The sequence below is a fragment of the Pseudomicrostroma glucosiphilum genome, assembly GCF_003144135.1.
Source record: "Pseudomicrostroma glucosiphilum strain MCA 4718 unplaced genomic scaffold BCV69scaffold_9, whole genome shotgun sequence".
Lineage (NCBI taxonomy): Eukaryota > Fungi > Basidiomycota > Exobasidiomycetes > Microstromatales > Microstromataceae > Microstroma > Microstroma glucosiphilum.
In genome coordinates this window covers 329,449-348,229 of record NW_020289921.1, presented here as the reverse complement: position 1 = coordinate 348,229, position 18,781 = coordinate 329,449, and the positions used below count along the sequence as shown (strand labels likewise).

The 18,781-nt window shown below is 56.9% G+C and overlaps 7 protein-coding genes across 7 annotated transcripts; 2 read left to right on the top strand and 5 right to left on the bottom strand.

Moving 5' to 3' along the window:
• Positions 1-151: 151 nt before the first annotated feature.
• On the bottom strand, positions 152-3,558 carry BCV69DRAFT_313219 (hypothetical protein). The gene is made up of 3 exons (XM_025495010.1): positions 2,570-3,558; positions 2,451-2,491; positions 152-2,371 (listed from the first exon to the last, which is right to left on the bottom strand). Exons 1-3 carry the CDS (start codon positions 3,355-3,357, stop codon positions 492-494), a joined length of 2,709 nt encoding a protein of 902 aa, XP_025347173.1. The 5' UTR covers positions 3,358-3,558; the 3' UTR covers positions 152-491.
• Positions 3,559-4,130: 572 nt separating this feature from the next.
• BCV69DRAFT_283536 (MFS general substrate transporter) lies at positions 4,131-6,460 on the bottom strand. Its single transcript, XM_025492745.1, has 2 exons — positions 6,379-6,460; positions 4,131-6,268 (listed from the first exon to the last, which is right to left on the bottom strand). The coding sequence occupies exons 1-2, from the start codon at positions 6,389-6,391 to the stop codon at positions 4,317-4,319; spliced, it is 1,965 nt and encodes a 654-aa protein (XP_025347172.1). The 5' UTR covers positions 6,392-6,460; the 3' UTR covers positions 4,131-4,316.
• Positions 6,461-7,031: 571 nt separating this feature from the next.
• BCV69DRAFT_283534 (hypothetical protein) lies at positions 7,032-8,711 on the bottom strand. Its single transcript, XM_025492744.1, has 2 exons — positions 7,994-8,711; positions 7,032-7,922 (listed from the first exon to the last, which is right to left on the bottom strand). Exons 1-2 carry the CDS (start codon positions 8,549-8,551, stop codon positions 7,161-7,163), a joined length of 1,320 nt encoding a protein of 439 aa, XP_025347171.1. The 5' UTR covers positions 8,552-8,711; the 3' UTR covers positions 7,032-7,160.
• Positions 8,712-8,875: 164 nt separating this feature from the next.
• On the top strand, positions 8,876-11,879 carry BCV69DRAFT_260801 (acetyl-CoA synthetase-like protein). The gene is made up of 5 exons (XM_025490685.1): positions 8,876-9,144; positions 9,229-9,860; positions 9,935-10,763; positions 10,844-11,257; positions 11,355-11,879. Exons 1-5 carry the CDS (start codon positions 8,938-8,940, stop codon positions 11,451-11,453), a joined length of 2,181 nt encoding a protein of 726 aa, XP_025347170.1. The 5' UTR covers positions 8,876-8,937; the 3' UTR covers positions 11,454-11,879.
• Positions 11,451-11,946, bottom strand: BCV69DRAFT_216079 (hypothetical protein). Its single transcript, XM_025489781.1, has one exon. It carries the CDS (start codon positions 11,845-11,847, stop codon positions 11,518-11,520), a length of 330 nt encoding a protein of 109 aa, XP_025347169.1. The 5' UTR covers positions 11,848-11,946; the 3' UTR covers positions 11,451-11,517.
• Positions 11,947-12,527: 581 nt separating this feature from the next.
• BCV69DRAFT_215877 (hypothetical protein) lies at positions 12,528-15,360 on the top strand. The gene is made up of 2 exons (XM_025489780.1): positions 12,528-12,970; positions 13,055-15,360. Exons 1-2 carry the CDS (start codon positions 12,795-12,797, stop codon positions 15,216-15,218), a joined length of 2,340 nt encoding a protein of 779 aa, XP_025347168.1. The 5' UTR covers positions 12,528-12,794; the 3' UTR covers positions 15,219-15,360.
• Positions 15,361-15,503: 143 nt separating this feature from the next.
• BCV69DRAFT_313214 (UPF0187-domain-containing protein) lies at positions 15,504-18,304 on the bottom strand. Its single transcript, XM_025495009.1, has 2 exons — positions 17,693-18,304; positions 15,504-17,600 (listed from the first exon to the last, which is right to left on the bottom strand). Exons 1-2 carry the CDS (start codon positions 17,883-17,885, stop codon positions 15,982-15,984), a joined length of 1,812 nt encoding a protein of 603 aa, XP_025347167.1. The 5' UTR covers positions 17,886-18,304; the 3' UTR covers positions 15,504-15,981.
• Positions 18,305-18,781: the final 477 nt, after the last annotated feature.

The window sequence follows — 18,781 nt, the reverse complement described above, 5'->3', positions numbered from 1 at the left end:
GGCGGGGGCGCAAGGCCACAGAGGCGCAGGCCGAGGCGCAGCCACCCCTCCCGTTCCGAGATCCCTTTACCGCCCACGTTGTGTACGCTCTGCTCTGCCACTTACAGCGAAGACACATTGTCACAAATGAAGCTCAATAGCTCAATAGCTTCGCAAGTAAGGGATGTACAAGTAAATTGACAATATGAATCGCAGCAGTCAGGGAATAGTGTTACAACAAGATGGAAGATGAAAGAACAAAAATGGAAAAGAAGTCGAGAAAAGTTAAGCAAGCGAGCAAGAAGGGAAGGAAGGACGCAGTGGGAGTGGGAATAAGGAGAATATCACCGATCTGACAAGGCAAAGACAAAGGCACAGGCAATGGCAAAGTAGATGTCCGTAGCTATCAGACTCGTCGTCTTCGTCCGGGGGGCGCCATGGGTGTACACATACGTGTTTGTGTGTGTACGCAAAGGGACAAAAGAAGCTCCTCGTTCTCAGCCTGGGTATCGTCAGAAGTCCGTATGAGGAGGAGCCGAAGGGGCAGGAGTGTCCGTCGTAGCACCATAGTCCCCTACATCAGGGGGCGCTGCCGCGCTTTCGTCTTCTTCAAAGAGCGTTTCGATGGCAGGAGCCGTAGCTGTAGCCGCATCTGCGCCGGCGCCGGCGCCAGCGTCAGCACCAGCTCCGCCGTACGAGGAGCGACCCGAATAGGCGGGGAGGGATATTCCAGCAGCGGCTGCTCCTGCCGAACCAAGACCAAGACCACCAGCGGCAAAGTCGCCCGGCGAGGAGGGACTGAGGGCACTCTCTTCGTCCGCCTCGCGCTGCTTCTCGGCACGACGGCGCTTGCGTTCGGCACTCATCGTCGCCTCCTCGTCAGCGTTATCGTCGGTACTGCTGGATGGTGCCGAGGGGCTTGAGAGGCTTCCGGCGGCATCTGGCACTGTAGTGGGGCTTGTCGATGACTGCGGGACTGAAGAAGACATCGTTTGGTTGCTCTCATCTCGACGACTGGGAGATGGGGTATAAGGCATCATGTGATGGTACGGCCTATCGAAGGGCGAGAATGCCTGATTGTGAGGGCGCGGTGGCTGTGGTAGCAGAGAACTTTGCGCGCTCTCTCCACTGCTGCCAGCAGATACTCTCGAGTCGTTTGCGCGAGTGTACGATGGAGCGACTTGCGATGATGCACGGCCGTCGAGGTCTGTAGAAGGGGCTACGCCGGCCAGACTTGCCAATGCGTCCTGCTCGAAACCGTCCTCGTCGACATCGAGAGCAGGAGCAGAAGGTGAGGCGTCGGATGCCTCTGTTGGTGCGCTGGCTGCGCCTCTGGAAGAGTAGAATGGCGCAGACGTGGTGGCAGGTGCACTTGCAGCAGCAGCGAGGGCAGCCAGTCGAGCTTTGTCGTCGGTGGCAATGTGGGCTGCACCTTCACGGCTTGCATTGGTCGTCTCGTCGACATTGTCAGATAGGAGGACAGCTGAAGAGCCTTGCGGAGGAGGGAGTGGACCCATATCAGGACCTGATGGGTGCTTGGCATCGGTGACCACCTGACTGCCGGCCAGGGGACGCTGATACTCAGGCCGAGGAAGAGATGCATTGCCACCGTCGACGGGAGGCGGTGATTGCGGAGGAAGGTTTGAACCTGACTGACCGGCAGCCGGAATGTAGGCAGGCGGTAGCACTTGCTCGGGGGCTGCACCAGCGGCGTCTGCGGCCTGGAAGTCGCTCGCATCAAGAGCCACTGCTCTGCTTGAAGAGCCACCTGATCCACTGGAGGTGTCCATCGACGTCGTAGGAGATGAAGAGCTAGGGTCGGACGAGACGGCTTGCAGATCACTGCCGTCGCCGCCTGTAGTTGGAGGGGTGGAGTACTCCACTTCCGTTCTCTCCGTCCTTGCATCGCCTAGTCTTTGACGTCTCCTTGACGAGGACTGACTGGACCGAATGGAAGCTGCGTCGTTGGTGTCGCCGGCGAGTGTCTGTTCGCCGCTTCCTCTGTTGCCTCTGACAAAGTCTGCCGGTGCTTTGATCCATCGGCTGACTCTCATCCTGCTGACGGCAGTGGAAGACCCAGACCCACTGGTGGCCTCCCTTGTCATGGCGTTCCCTCTCCTGCCGTTCATCCTCTTCTTCTTCTTCTTGCCGGCTGCGAGTTCATCTGCATCTTGTTTCTCATCTTCGTCCAAGTCCTTCCGACGACGTCTTCCTCCCGACCTCATCCTCCTTTCTTCCTTCATACGCTTGAGTGCAGCCTCATCGGCCAGCTCTTGGTTCTCTTGCTCCTCTAGACTGAGCTCCTCTTCTGTCTGCCGACTTCTGAGAAAGGCGGCGGCTCCGATGATGAGTACGATGAAGATGGCCAGGAAGCAAGAGACGATGATGATGGCTACAGGTGTCGTGGGCAGCAGTGAAGGAGAGGGGTCAGCGACTGCCCGACAAGCTGTGTGGAAGCCGTGCCAACTCACCTTTCCTTTGGAACCAGACGCTCCTGCCTTGATGAGTCCAGCTGAACGATCGATGTATGGTGACACAAGGGTGAGCAATGGTCTCGTGTATCGGCCGTTGCCACGCTCAGCAAACTCACTCTGCAATGATCCCACTCGCATAAGCATGCGCAGCCTGCCGCGGCACCAGCCTCGTACCTCTCTTTACGTTGTTCCCATGCTCATTCATCATGCCAGGGGTATCACGACGTTGCAATATACCAGTCGTTGCACTTGGAGTTGGGTGCACAACGGGAACCTTGCTGCCGGACAGTCTCTCCAGGCTGGCTTCGACGATCGCTTGCTGAGACGGGACCCCGTTCCTGTCGGGGTATATTGCTTTCAGAATACGTTCCTGACCGTCAGCAGCATCGGCGATGGGGCCGGCGCCAGCGCCGACCGGTGCGGCTAGGAAGTGACCATTGTTGCCTGCTTCGGTGTATGCACCCGACGTATCTCGCGCCTTGCCCTTCCAGGGCGACGAGGATGCAAAACGTGTATCTCGCTGCTCGAGACTCTCTCCATGCGACGGCGAGGGAGCAGCAGCAGCAGTGCTAGCGCCGAGCAGGGGTTGTTGTCCAGAGAGGGCGATGAAGGCAAGTGCGGTGGCAAGCCATACCCGACGCATAGAGGCAGTGCTCTTGTTGCGCCTTTGCCTCTTTCCTAGTCCATTTGTCGATGAGGATGATAAAGGTGGGGATTGCCGCGCGTCTGTCTCAACTGTCGTGATTGATGATGATGATGATGACGATGATGGCATAGATGGCAGCGATGATGTCGACGAGAATGATGTGGGACTCATTGTGCGACGCGGCCGCGAAGGCGAAGGCGGCAATGGTAAGAGCATTTGCCGTGGCCCCAGGCGAGAGGGGCCAGGCTTAGAATCCATGCTTGGACTCGTTTCCTGTGTAGAGCTCCCAGACGGCGACCAGGTCTGCGAGTGTCGCTTCGTCTCTTCTTCAGACGCAGACGCGGAGGTGAGCGGAGGGAAGCAGGTGAGGTTGATGAGGGATGATGGTATGGCTGGCTCAGGAGGAGTTGGCAACGGATGGTGAGGGACACAGGCAGGCGGTGAATGTCGGACCGTAAGCGATGGGCGGCGGCGATGGGGCGGCGAGGATGGCGGCGCTTGTGCCTGCAACCTTGGTTTCGGTTTACTGGACGGGGGAAGAGAGGAGGCGCGAGTGAGTGGCGCCGCCGCGGGGAGACGAGGCCAGGCGAGGAGAGGAGAGGAGCGGAGCGGAGCGGCATGCAGGCAGGCAGACAGGCAGACAGGAGATTCAGCAGAGGCGCACAAGCAGCAGCCAAACTCAGGCACCTGGCTCACACGGCCACGCCTGCAGCCTGGCGCGGGCGGCATCCCACACACCCACACGGCAAGAAGCGGGCCGGCGGTGGGAGCAAAGCCGAGGGCGGAGCTTACAAGGCGCCGTGTCCTCACCTCGACCACTTGCCGGACCAAGCAGGCCTGACCACTCACTGCCTGGCATTTGGAACAGCAAGACGAGGCAGCGCCGACGGAAGGCAAGCCTGCAATTCAATGGCGGCGGAGTACATTCGGAGGAACAGCCGGAGGATTCGATCGAGAGCCAGACAGTTCTTGCCTTCCTACCTACCAAGCTGCTGAGCAAGGCGGACGCACGCGCAGCATAGACATCATGAGGCGTTTGATTGATTGAATGAATGAAGAAAATGGTGACAATGTGAAGATGCATACGCTTCGACTAGAGAGAACGGGGACATGAGTATGGGAAATAGCGCATACATGCGGGCGAAAATGATCTTCGGATATATCAAACACCCTCGGGGTCCGGAACTCCGAGAGACTCTCTATCTACGAGTGGCTGTTCAGCTGAGCCTGCGCTCCAGATCAGCCAGCTTGGACTGGTGGGTAGATGACCCAGCTTCGTTAGAGGCGGGAGCCAGCTTGGTGCCCAGCTCGCTCTCAATGAACATCTTCTGCTCCTGAGTCATCTCCTTCTCTCCGCCCTCCTTGGTGGCGTCCTTGGTGCTAGCATACAGGCTCTGCAGCTCTTGAATCTTGGCAGCCTTGTCCAGCTCCGGGTTGTAGGCCAGGTGGCGCTTGTTCACCACACGCTCCCAAAGGGAAAGGTGACGAGGGTTGACGGCCACACCGTGGTACTCTTCTGCACGACCATCCATGACGTAGTTCCAGTAGCGGTCCAGCTCTCGCAGGTCCAGGCCGGTAGTGTCGGGCACAAAGACGAGCGTGAGGGCCCAGGCGACCAGACCGAACCAGCACACAAACCAGAACTTGGTGCGGCTCTCAATGTAGTTGTACAAGACGGCTGGCAGCAGAGCTCCGAGCTTACCGACGGCAGCCGACACACCGTGAGCAGTGGATCGGATCGAAGTCGGGTAGACCTCAGCGGCCAAGAGGAAAGAGGTGGTGTTAGGGCCGAACTGGGTGAAGAACGAAGACAGGAAGTAGATAGCCTGGAACCACCTGACGCCAGAGCCCGCCTGAGTGAGCTGAGGGTAGAGGGCAGCCGAGATGAGGTAGAGGATGAAGATCATGATGAGACCATTTGCCTGCATCCACTTGCGGCCGTACATCTTGTGGTCGATGAGCATGGCACCAAAGTAGTAGCCAGCAAGAGACACGGCGGTGTTGATCAGATTGTACTGCCACGTCTTGCCAACGGTGGCGGTACCACCGGTGATGATCGAGATGAAGACACCAGAGAAGATCTTGGCTCCGTAGAAGACGACGTCGTTGGCGAACCAGACCAGTGCAGTGCCCACCATGCGGTGCCAGTAGTGGGAGGTGGCCAGCTTGAGCGACCTGACATCGTAACCTGAGACATTGTTCCTGGCCTTGGCTTCCCGCAGCTGCGTATCAGTGTAGGCGAGCTTGTAGAATCGAATGTAAGCCAGGTACAGCGTAGGGATGATGATGATGCCGAACGAGACACGGAAAGTCCACTGCACTGAAGTCTTGCTGAAAGGACTGTTGAGCGTGTTGTGGAAGATGAGCAGGAGGAGGATCAAGACGGCCTGATTGATGAATTGACCCCAACCCTGCATGGTGAATGCCAGAGCGACCTTCCTTCCACGGTGCATACGGTCGGAAGCGCCAGCACCGGCTCCAACAGAGGCCTCCATGGCTCGAGTGGATGTCATGGGGTACTCTCCACCAACACCGATACCATAGATGAAGAGCGAGATAGCGTAGAGGGCTACCCATCCTTGTTGACTGGTACCCCACATTGCGGTGAGCATGACGGATCCAAGAGTCATGACGAGGGCATCCTGGACCATACCAAAGCGCCTTCCGATCCAGTCTCCCTCGATACCCACGAGGATCTGTCCAACGATGATACCAATGATCTGCAGGTAGTCGACGGCGGCGACACTGTTGGCGTCACAGATCGTGTGTGTCTTCCAGCAAGCAGGCCAAACGGCCTGGAACAGGGGCTTGATGTTTCCGACAGAGAAGAGGACGTAGCCTTCGACGAAGAGACCGAGACCAGTGACGACATAGTTGGAAAAGTAGCTCCTGACGGGGCTCAGAGGGTCCTTCTTGAACATGCTTCCAATGACACCCAGCTCTCGACGAGCCTCGGCATTTGACTGCTTGTTGGCCCATGCTGACTTCTGGGCCCAGGGCAGGTCCGCCCAGTAGACGCGCTCCGCGGTGTAAGAGTCGGCAGGGTAGAGGATGTCGTCCAGTGCTGCATTGGAGGATGAGTTGAAGGTCTCACTGGCCGCGGGAGTCTCAGAAGGACCCGTCTGGGCAGACGAGATGCCGTCAGACTTGTCGCTGGGGGTTCGAGAGACTGCGAGGGGAAGAGGGGTAGGAGTCGGATGGGCTCGGAGGTGTGAGTAATTTGTTCCCGCTATCCTCACCCTGCACAGATGCTAGGTCGAGCCTCGCACGTCTACTCACCCTGCTGTGCCATGGTGGTCTGCAGTCTGGTGAGTCCTTGCTTCTGTGAGTCTCGATGAGAAAGGGAGTGCAGAGATGATCAAACCGATGAGGGAGTGGTAAAGAAGGGAAGGCTGGCAAGAAAGACAGGAGACATACATACGGAGGGGGGCACATCCGCGAGTTCAAAACTTCCTGCGTGCGGCGGCGGGCGGGGGCAAAGTTCGTCTTTGTCCCTTTGGCTCCGGGCTGGTGCCCGTGCGGTCCTCTGCCAAGGTGCGTCGCGGCCTCGGCGAACTGGACGTGCATGACGGCCACAAAAGTGGCTGCTTCCGTCGCGGGCCGAGGTGCTGTCGCCCCCTGATCCCGCCGACGCCCCCGCCACTCTGGGCGCAAAGGATGGACGAGCGAACGTGCTCAACCCACTCGCTTAAATCCTTCGCCCCGCATGGCAGCCTCAATTTGAGCGTCTCGATGTCCAAGACGCGGGGCTAAGGCCATCGTCGCGCCGCCGACTCTCTCCTGCTTCAGCTATCCAGGATCTCTCGCAATGGCTCGCCCCACCCTCTTACCGCCGAAAAAGGCGACGAGGACGGCTCAGTCAAGGGTCCTCCATCGTGTACCATACATCGCTTAGACATGTTCAGGCACAGATCGCTCCCACGCCCCGACCAATCTACAATCGGACAACGTGCCCTGAGCAGAGCCGAGGAGAGCTAGCCTGCGTTGTTCAACGATGGATTTCGTCGGGGCAAACGGCATGGCAAGCTGACAAAATACAATTGACTGACGTCAGATCGTCTTCACAACGAGTGCAGCAACCAGGCACCGCCTTGGCCAATGTCCCACAGCGCAACCGACTTCACGCCGTGCTCCTCTACCACCTCGATCCTCTCCTTGATTGTAGTCGGCGTAGGCCAGTACGCTCGTCGATACCATGCCACCGGAGCTGTGCTGCCATCCTCCCGCGTATGCACAGATCCATCCTCTTTGAGCTTGAGATAGTCAAAGTAGGCCTCGCCGCTCGAGGCGTCCTTCCTGACCAGTGCCTTGCCTGCTGTGAAGACCTCGCGGATCTCACGGATCGTCACTGGATCTCCGACTGCCGCGAGGATTCTCGCTGCATCAAGAGCATGGACGGCCTCCCGTTGATCTGCTCTGAGGCGGTACTTCTCTTGCTCCTCCGTGGAGTTGTCCTTGGCAGCCGTAGGTGACGTGGGAGGGCTGACGGCCTGTGTGTTGCCAGATGCCAAGACGTGAGCCAGTGGATACGTATAGCCATACATGGCCACGCCCATCATCAGCTTGTCTGCAGGCACTCGATCCGTGTCGTTGTAGGCTGCTTCTCCAAGGTCGTCAAAGACACCGAATTGGCCGAGGGGATCTGAAAAAGCGGCTTGTGCTTTAGAAGATCCAAGGAATGCCTCCATGTTGTTCCGCAAGTAAGAGAAGGGCGTGTTGGGTCCGGGTAGGCGGATACCATCCGTCCTAAGTATGCTATCGGCAGGCAGAGTCATTGTACTCGGATCGAAGTAAGTGCCCTGAGAACCAGTGTAGTCGTACGTCTAGTGGAACGAGGGCAGAAGAGAGAAGAGTCAGCAATGTGCCATCCCGCATATTCGGCCACTTGACCCACCATGATCTGAATCTTGTCCACGAAAGGCGCCAAGTCCTTGACACCACTTTTGATCAGAGCATCCGTCTCACTGGTGATAGCTTCGTTTCGCAAAGCTGGCATGACCACTACAATCTGTTTGCCTTCTCCATGCAGCCTGTCTGCCAGCACTTTGATGGGTTCCCTGAGTGCCCACATGGCTCCAGTCTCGATCACCACCCCGTCGTACTTTCTCGTCATGACCTCCATCATAATATTCTCCGTCAGAGCGATGCCTTCGATGGCTGCGCTAAGAAGCGTCTTGTAATCTTGTGCCTGCCAACCCTCGAATCGGAAGCGAGGTAGAATCTTGACAGGGGGGAGAGTCCGGCCGGTACCTTTGTCTACTGCTGGCTGCGACAAGCGGAGGTACCACTCCGCATCGCTGCTGCGAGGAGGGCCGCCTAGAACAGAGTACTTGGTCACGTCATCGCCGGACGGCGTGATCGTGTACCATACAGGAGATACAGAATATAGTCTTCCTCTGTATGCTTCTGCCAGTGTGTAGCCTTCCTGGTTCCACGGCGTGACGTACGCCATCACATCTAAATCCTCATGACGCTTTGTGTGATTCGAAGACCCATCCTGAGGAGGTCCTTCAGCGTAGGCGAGGACATTGCTCCGCGACGGAAAGTCTGAATAGATGGTCTGAGCATGAGCGAGCTGAGCTATCGGAGGGAGGAGGAAGACGACGAGTGAGGCCAGGCCTGGGAGCCACATGGTAGGCTTGATCTGGTCGTAGAGGCAGGAGGGTGACGCGCAAGCCAGTCGGAAGGATCGCATCCCTGTCGGACTTTCAAACCCCCAAGGCTGATTTCCGGCAATCTCGGCACCAGCCATTACCCCGCACTTTGGCCTATCCGGTAGCCGAATTGAGCTCTACCCCGCCCTTTCCTTTCCACATTTGCACCGGACACGAGGTAACAATGCCGACACCTACTCCAATATGGTCAGCGACCAAGGAACAGATCGAGGCTCATCCCCTGAAGGCTTTCATGAGGCTTGCTAAGCAGCGCTTCGGCTTGAATCTGCAGACCTATGAGGACGTGCACGACTTCTCCACCAGTGACTATCAAAGGTTCTGGCAGCTGATCTGGGAATTTGCTCAGATCCAAGGACAGAAATTCGACAAGGTCAGTATCGAAGACGTTGATGTCAAGCTCCGCTCTGTCTGACTGCGGACTGACTTCTCCTCACCCTCTCCCTCGCTATGCTAGGTCATTTCTGACGCCAATGCCCTGCCCGCCGACCTGCCCCAATGGTTCATTGGCGCCCGTTACTCCTTGGCCGAGAATGTGCTCTTTCCTCAGTCGTACCTGGACGGAAATGGCAAACCAGTACACTCAGTGCCCTCTCCCGAAGATCAAGCCCTGCTAGAGATTCCAGAAGGCGGGGGTCTCAAGGATAGCCCAGAACACCTACAGGCCCGCGGGGTGACTTGGGGCGAGCTTCGACGTCGCGTCGCCCTCCTTGCCGAAGTTTTGAGGCGCAAAGGTGTCAAGGCCGGAGATCGGGTGGCTAGTATCAGTGCCAATACCGCCAATCCCATCGTCACCCTGCTCGCACTGAACAGCATCGGTGCTGTATACGCTCTCGTTGCGACCGACGCTGGACCCGAGGCCATCTATTCACGACTTTCTCAGATTCGCCCGAAGCTGATCACGACGGACGACGTGGTCACATACAACGGCAAGACGGTGAATGTGCTTGGTCGAGTACAGGCTGTCGCGGAGAGACTCAAGAAGGACGGAAAGCTAGACGATCCAGAAGCATTCGAAGTGATCATCTACAGAAGCGATCGACGAATAGAAGGCAAAGCACCTGAGTGGTCTTCATCGCATGTCAAAGGGTGAGTCACAGTGCGCTGGCGGTGTCAGGTAGTAAATTCTCACAAGTATTCTTCCATCTCTCCCGTCCTCAAAGCATCAACTACGAAGAGCTGGTCAAGCGCGTGGGGCTGTCCACGACAGACAGTATTACCCCTCGTTTCGATCGCTTTGGTGCAATGCATCCCGTACAGATCTTCTTCTCTTCCGGTTCAACGGGAGAACCGAAATGTATGCTTCAAGGGCAGACAATGCTGCTCAACCTGAAAAAAGAAGCTCACTTCAGCTATGGTCTCCGCCCCGGCGACTCCTGGCTTCAGATCACGACCTGCGGCTGGATCATGTGGGCTTACCATCTGCAAGCGCTTGGTGTCGGTGGGAGAGCCGTTTTGTTTGACGGTGCTCCTCTGTATCCCAACCCGGCGCACATCCCTCGACTGGCAGCCGAGCACAAGCTCACAGGATTTGGTGCTTCTCCTCGCTACCTCACCGAGCTTGCCAAATATTGCTCCAGCTCTGGCTTGCGGCTGAAGAGGGATCTTGACTTGTCCTCAATGCGCATCATGACATCGACCGGATCTCCGCTGTCTATCGAGAATGCTAGATTTTTCTACGAGGCCTTCCCTGCTCATGTGCATCTTGCAAGTATGAGCGGTGGTACAGATCTGGCTGGCACAATCACCGGTCCACAGGCATTGCTGCCCCTCTACGGCCATCTCATGCAGTCAAAGACGATCGGGATCGCCCTCGAGATCTGGGATCCTGTGACGGGAGAGAACGTAGAAGACAGTGGTCAAGCCGGAGAGTTGGTAATCACCAAGCCGTTCCCGACGCAACCGATATGCTTCTTTGGCCCAGAGGACAAGAAGGATGCCCTAGCGGCAAAGTATCAGGAATCTTACTTCGAGAGGTTCCCAGGCAAGAAGGTGAGCGCTTCGAGGTCACCCTGTCTGCGGTATAGTACTCCCGATACTGACCTCTTCGCCCATCGCACACGTATCGGTAGGTATGGGCTCAAGGCGACTTCATCCTGAAAGACGTGGCCACCGGAGGCTATGAGATCACTGGTAGATCTGATGGCGTCCTCAATCCATCTGGAGTTCGATTTGGCTCAGCCGAGATCTACAACGTCATCGAGAAGTTCCCTTATGTAGCCGACTCGGTCTGCGTGGGCCAGAGGCGACCGGGCAAAGACTCTGACGAGCGAGTGCTGCTCTTTGCGCAGATGAGAGAGGGAGAGGAGCTGACAGACGACAGGATTACAGAGCTAAAGGATGCCATCGCTCAGGCGCATAGCAAGAGACATGTGCCTGCCCACATCTTCCCTGTCAAGGCGGTGCCAGTGACGCTGACGGGCAAGAAGACGGAGATTGCCATCAAGTCGGTCGTCTGCGGACAGGTTGACTTCAAGCCGAGCAGCGTGAGTAATCTTACAGGCCAGATTCAGAAGAAACGATTACGTCATCACATTCTCCCTCTTACGATTGCACTCTCCCCTATCCTCCCAACCCCTGCAGGCCACTGCCAATCCCGAAGCCCTGGATGAGTACAGACCGTACGCTGACCTGGAAGGCGTGCTGAGGAAGAAGGGACAGGCAACAGCGTCGAAGCTGTGAGGTACGGCGGGTAAACTCCGTCGGGCAGCTTCGGTGTCAAAGAGACCGAGGAATGCGAGGAGCTTCATGCGAATTTCGCCGGCTGTGGCTCCCTGAAATCATGGAAAAGATTGCCAATGCAAGCGTGGTGCAGCAAAAGTAGCGTGCCTGCATGAAGATGAGGCAGCACGAGCCCGCCAGAAGAGGGAGTAGAAGCCATAGGACGGAGGATGAGCGTCGGCGGGTCCCCCTGCCTCCTTTCTTCCCGAGCCCCAGTGTGGCGGAACAATCGCCGATGATCTTTCCGCCTCCGGCTCCGAAATGGCCGAGAGATGGCCCGCACGTACCTGACCGGCGGGGAACATCCGCCTGGCCCTGATCTTGTCCAGATGTGATCGTATACTGTGTGAATCATTGATCAGCATCACCGAAAGAACATTGCACGACATCTTGCAGTTGTGTTGCCTGCCCACCTCTGCTGGTCAGCTGTATTTGTGCAGGGTGTATGAGCCAGATGGCCCCGTCCCCGTGTGTGCGTGTGTGTCCGCCCTAGGCTCAAATTCAACGCGCCTGCAGGTTTCGACATCAGCCACCCGCTGCCGCCCCGCCTGGCCCCGCCTGGCCTGGGCTGCCTGGCTGGTCTGCCTTGTGTGCGCTCCAGCTCAAAGCCGAGTCCTATCGAGGCTGGTGAAGCAGCCGCCTTTCTCAGCAAAGCCGACGTCGTAGCTCCATCGTCTCCTCTCTCTCTCCCTCTACTCATCGTCCCTTTGCACCCTCGGCCCCTTGACTTCATCGATCATCGTTCGACCTTCGAGTCGTGCACCTGATCGGAACCTTGCGCGCGCCGTCTGCCCGCCTCTGCTGCATCCCCAGCGGACAGGGCCAGCCTTACCGCCTTGCTCCGGACGTAATCTAGCCGATCGTCGTCCGAACGCATACGGGCCACTTCGCTCAGCACACCTCGCCACTGGTGCCCCACACCGACACCCCACTACAGTATACACTCTCGCAATACTGTCTACTTCTTCTCAGTGATAGCACGCCACTTCAACGGGGCTGCCTTCTCCGCATTTGCGGGTCTCCACCTTCTACCTTACTCCCCCCTTTCCTTCGCCTGAGCGGTGTGACAGCTCGACCGAACATTGCCCAAGATGATGTCCGCTCCTCAACCTTACCCCACCGTGGGTGCCAATGCCCCTGCCCCAGATGATGCGCAGATCACAAAGAAGATGCCATCCATCTGCGTAGACTACCTATCACACAATTGGGCTCAGGAGGATGTGTGGCAGAGCTGGAGGGCAATGACGAAGCGGAAGAACGAAGTAAGTCTGTAAGAGAAGAGAGGAAGGGCAGGTGCAGCGCATGGGGGTAGCCTTGGTCTCACTGAGAGAGTGCGAAGCAGGTGTTAGGATCGGTGCTCACACCCATCCTCTGCCTACTCAGATTGCAAATGGTGTGAGGCTCGAGAATGCTAGCTGGAGGACGTGGGCCAAGCAGAGGGGCAACCTCAAGACCATCAATCCCGAGACCCTGAACTGGTGAGTCCGCACGTCGAAATGAATTGAGAAGAAGAACAATGCTGACTCTCGTGCTTCTCATACCACGCTTACGTACCTCCACAGGCTCAAAGACAGTGATGTGACATGGCTGTACGGACCGCTGCATGAACACGCTGATCCCGTGCCACCGCCAAAGATTGCTAGTACACAGGATAGACTGGATTTAGAGGTCTCTATGCAGAAGAAGTCCATCCTGAAGCATCGCACCATCTCCGAGATGCTTGCTACTCCCGGTAGATCCGCATCTCCGGGAATAGATACGCTACCGTCTATGAGCAGTGGCACTTCAACACCGGAAGCCAGGGAGAGCAACGGCAAGATCTTGTCCGTCAAGTCTGATACAAACCTCACTAGCAAGAAGCGCAGGAGTGGAGGCTCTCCACCCGCAAGCGAGAGGCTACTAAGCCACCCCTCCCTCCACCGATCCGACACGACAACGTCTGATGAGAAGCGGCACATTAGCTTCAATCAAAGAGTGGACCAGTGCATCGCAGTTGACTATATAGAAGAGGAGCCTGGCTACTCCGATGGCGACTATGACGATGACGAGCCCTCTGACGATGACTCGGCTTCGGATGAAGGCGAGGTGCTCACCATGAGATCCAGTCGAGCCGGCGCATCGTCTTCATCGGCGAGCTTATCCAGCCGAAGCTCTAACAACGGTTACGCTGACCACCACACCATCGCTAAGCTAGCACCGACAATGCTCAAAACCACTGATGTGTACCCGGCTCCTTCGCCTGCGGTGGTGGATCCGACAGGCTTCTCATCAGGGAGCGCTCAGAGTTCCCGGCCTCAATCGCGCTTCGACTGCGATGATGATCAACAGCATCTACTCCAACCCAAGAGCGAGTGGGAAGATGACGCTGCTGGAGGCTTCGACTACTTCAATGGGCCGTTCAATGGAGAGGGCGCAGAAGACGAGTCGCCGTCGGGTATAGCATCGACACCAGGTGCAGGATCCAAGAAAGCGGCGTTGCCGCCGTACGAAGCACCGAAGAGTAGTGATCATGCCAATGCGAATCCTTCAGACTCGTCTTCGACCGGATCAACATCATCAAACAGCACCTCTGGCACATCACCTGGACCCAGTCATCCACCTGCGCTTCCTCGAAGCATTCTGAAACGCAGACCGCAAGGGCAATCATCAGAACATGACGGCTCTCAAGAGGAATGGAGCTACAACAGCAACTCTTCGGACCACAACAGCGCTGGCACACCAGTGGGCGCCAAGTCGCCTTTCCTTGCTGAGAATCAAGATCAATATGAGCCATCGGAGCAAAAATCAACGAACTTCGATCTTGCGGACCCGATCGAGGGCGAATCGGCTCGCGGTAGGCCTTCTCAGCGGCTAGGGTCTACCAGCTATGAGCGCATCCAAGAAGCTGCTCGACGAGGCGGTGTACGAAGTGGCTCTTCGAGTAGTTCAGGAAGCCCGTCGGGAAGCTTAGAAAACCCAAGTGGTATCGCCAGCCGTATCAGCGGCTCAGCTGCTGGATCGAGCAGTGCATCCATAAGCGGCCCTCAGTCGCCACCAGAGAGGGAAAGGAGGGGCAGTTTTAGAGGTAGGGACAGCGATGGGCAGCAACGCTTTGACGCAGCTGCACGCCTTGCACTCGGAGCCGAAGCCTCTGCCAACGACGCGGCAGTTGACAGTTCATCGCCTTCTTTGCCATCTTCACCAACGGAAGAGGAGGCAGACGGGAGACCTCAGGCTCGAGGCAAGCGCAGCAGCGTCGGTGGAGCTGCCGGTGTCAAAGCTAGGGGCTCTTCGGCCCACTCTGGCGGCAGCATGTCACCGGCTGGATCGCAGCGCCTGAGCGTAGATCTCGACAATCTACCAAGCAATGACCCTGGCTCCTTCTCTTCGACTCCCTCTGGTCAAGGCTCTGGCGGCAACGGCGGACCGACGCCGCTGAACACTCCTACCCTTGCGCTAGCCAGGTCACGCGGTGGCTCTTCTTCTTCCCGATCTGGCGCGCCCGGCAAGAGGCCCTCTTCATCAGGCAGTACCGGCCCTTCTCCATCCAGTCCCGTCCTACCCAGAAGGACTAGCGCTACAGGCGCACTCGTAGCTCCTAGTGATGCGGATCGACAAGCGGGAGTGAGAGTGCCACTGGCAGACGACTTTGTAGAGGAAGACGAGGGAGGAATCGTTGGCAGGGCAGTGGAGATTGTCAATACCGCTCGGGACCTCATTGCTGCTGTTTGGCCCCGATCAAAGTAATCGGCCAATTGGTAGAGCCAAAAGTCGAGTATAGAGGACTCGATCTAGAAGTAGGAGCCGAAGCAAGAGAGAGGTAGCGGGATTTTGTGCAGAGCTAGAGCACATCATCAGGTTTCCCGTTGGGGAGAAGCTACAAAGGACCTTCTATTGGACCTCCACTCTATCGTCTGTCTCTTCATCGCCTACCTCTTTTCCATCCACCAAACTCTCTGCCTCTTCTCCCCCTGCATGATCTTCTTTCGGCGAATGTAGACTCAAGAAAGCAATTCTCCGCCACCAACAGATGAAGATTCGTACAAGGCATCTCCGCCCAATCTCGGAACATTGCTTCCTTCCCTCCTTCCTTCCTTTCTTTCTTTTCCTGTTCATCGTCTTTGGAGGAGCTCCATCACTTCTGACCTGTTCTATTCACATCTACCTTTCTGAGTATGTGTGTGTATGTCTCTCTCCTCCTCTCTCTGTCTCTATCTACATCACGGTCTCGACTCAATTCCCTGCAATACTATGCGATCATTACATACAACTTGCGAGGCGAGGCAATGCGATGCGATGCCATTGAAGGCGGGTAAGAAAAGATTGACAGTGTTATTTATCAAGAGTATTGATGGTTGTTGTCAAAGGGATATGAACAGGAAGGTCTGAATGAGAAAGAGTGGATAGCAGGTATATATAGGTAGGTAGCCACATCGAGAAGAGAGAAACGCGCACATACATCGAAAACACCACTAGGGCCTCCCCAGCCCAAACCCCCCCTTGCAGGGCTCTACAAGCACAATCCCACATCCGCCCCTTCTTCCAATCCCTCCAAGATGCCTTCAATCTCCACTCTAAATTGCGCGCACCAAAGCGCAAGATTATGATCGCTCTGATCATCTCCAAAGGGCATCTCTACTTCACTACTGATCCCCTCTAATCCCAATAGAGTAATTGCCACTAATCCTGTAAAAGGGACTGATTTCCATCCGAGTTCAGAGACGAGGGTAAGAGGTAAAGCGAGAAGGTAGAGGAGGGTACATTGCTTGAGATGAATACCGTATACGAGGGGAATGGCCGTGTGGGCGATTCGATCTAGGGAGGAACGGGAGAGGGAGAGAGAGTGCAGGATGCCATTTGCGAGGGAGGTTCCAGCGGGTCCGGCATCATTGAGCATGCCTGCTTTCCGGGCTGAGGCAATGTAGCGACCGAGTTCGTAGAGGGTGTGAGTGGAGAGGGTTAGACCTGCGCGGGTTGCTGGGCTGATGGGGCTGGCAGGGAAGGTCGTCGCCAACACTGTCGCCCTTGAAGATCCGCTTACTTGCGCATGTGTGGGGAGTAGCGGACTCGTCTCATCGTTGGCGTCTTCTTGCACCCCGTCAACTTTCTGACTCCTCCAAGCGGTAAACCAGGAGAAGAAGGGCCAGGTAGCTGGGACCGCCACGTCTTCATCGCCGCTGCCGCTGCCGCCACGCCCAACAGCTTCTGAAGGTGAGCGAGTCCCTTGACTGCCAATCTCCTGATCACCCGCTCGTTGCGCCGGCTCTTCATCATCACTCTTGTCGTCCTCTTCAGGCAGTGCAGTCCAAAAGGCTCTCATGTCCTCGGGAAGAAGACCTTGGTAGTCTGCCCAGTCTATCCCCTCTTCTCTCCTGAGCTCATGTGCGACACTCTGCATAAAGAGGACGAGCAGTCGGATCGCCCTCCGCTTCTTTTCTGTGCGTCGAGCAATGTCTTGTACCGAGGCAGTGCGAGGTGAGTTGGGCTCTCGAGTCGGAGGAGGCGCAGATGGGCCAGTAGCTCCCTCTGCTTGACCCCTTGTTTGGCCGGCTGGCGCTGTTGAACCGTAGTGTGAAGCGCCCGTGGAGCTGGTGCTTACTGTGCTGATTGGTCTTGCCGGTCCTTCGCTCGAGGAGCTGACGTCGTAGATGGTATCGAAGAGCATCGACGGAGTTCGGATCCTGTGGTGGCTCATGTTGTCCGGAGCATGAGGTGACATGACCGAATGTGATCGACCCTCTCCCCCTCCTCCTCCTCCTCCTTCTCCACCACTTCCTTGACTCGCTGCTCTGCTCCCCGCACTAGCTCCTGCCGTCGGCTCCGGTCCGATGACATCCACTTGTACATTAGCCCAAAGGTATCTTGCCAGCCATCCCGCATCAGCCGTAGCCGATGCCCAAACCTTTCTGGCTTCATACCATCGATCATACGATGTACTATTGCGAAACACGAGGAGCAATCCTACTACTACCGAAAATGGTGCGGCGACAGAGGCAGAGGAGAACCATTGACGCCCGAAGAAGTGGTCGGATATGTAGATTAAGGCGGACCAGAGGATGATGCCTAGGACGGAAGGGAGGATACGCGGGAGGCAGGAGCTGCCTAGGCGGAGGGCATCTCGGAAGAAGGCTGGTCGGGAAGCAAAGGGAGGCCAAGGGACGTTCGGGAGTGTCAGCTTCGGCGGAAGTCGTGAGCTGACCTGCGCTCTCTTCTTCACTCACACATTCTCGATAGCCTGGGCTTCTGAGCCTCTCGAGCGCTCTGTACGAGCAAGTTGCGGCTAGCTACATCGGCGCGGCGAGAGGGACTTGCACTTGCTGAGCCCGGATGAGCGGTCCTGCTACCTCGTGCTTGCCTCGACTGTCCACCTGCCTCGCTCCGGCTCAGAGTGGAAGATGAAGGTCTCTCGGCCATGGAGAAGGTCGTACTGATGTGCTCCTAGGTGACTGGATGAGAGCAGATGGTATAGAGGCTTGAGGGTGGTACTGGAAATCCACGCTCTGGCGAAGCTGTCCTGCTATGATCTGAGCTTTTGAAGCGACTGCGCCACGAGGCTTTAGGAGCGAGTCTAGCATGGAAAGCCTTGGCTTTCCAGAAGGCTGAAGCTCCACTTGTAGTGCTGCTGTAGCCTCCTTTTTGCCCAGCCCTTTGCTATCTTGTCTCGGTTCCTATTTCCTCGCTAGCCGTCTTCCTGTCGTCCTAATGTCAGTGTGAGGAAATCTTGAGTGCAAGAGCGGGACAATAAGCGAGAGAGCAGTGCGGTACACGCCGCGGGACTGGCGAGTAGAATAGAGAGGGGTGAACGGCAGCGGGCAGCGGAGCCACTCCTTGGAGTACGGTAGTACAGTACTGTCGGCACACACCACTGAGACCCCCCTCTCCTCTCCCCTCTGCTGCCGCCTCTGGATGCGGGGGCTCCAAGGCCGAGAACCAAAACAGGCCGCCTGCAGGGGCCACCTCGATTCTCTTTACTTCTCTCCCCGCCTTCCTTCCTCTCACACCTCATCGTGGTGGTAACTTCATTCTCACATAGCCAGCAGAGGATCTGCTTGTCTTTCAGAAAGGTCCAAAAGTTGCTCCACAGTAAGTGACGGTGCTCCAAAGTGCCCGCTCGGCACGGCTCTTGGGTCTGTCACTTCAGTCGAGGGTGAGAAGCGCTCGACGGGCCATATCTAGCCCTGTGGGGCCAGACCAGGCGGAAGTTAGGAGAGGGTAGGGCGAAAATTGACTTGACTTGCATAGGTCCCAGACTGATTGACGGACAGAAAGACAGACAGACAGGTGGCAGCAATGGAGCACTTCTTGAGAAT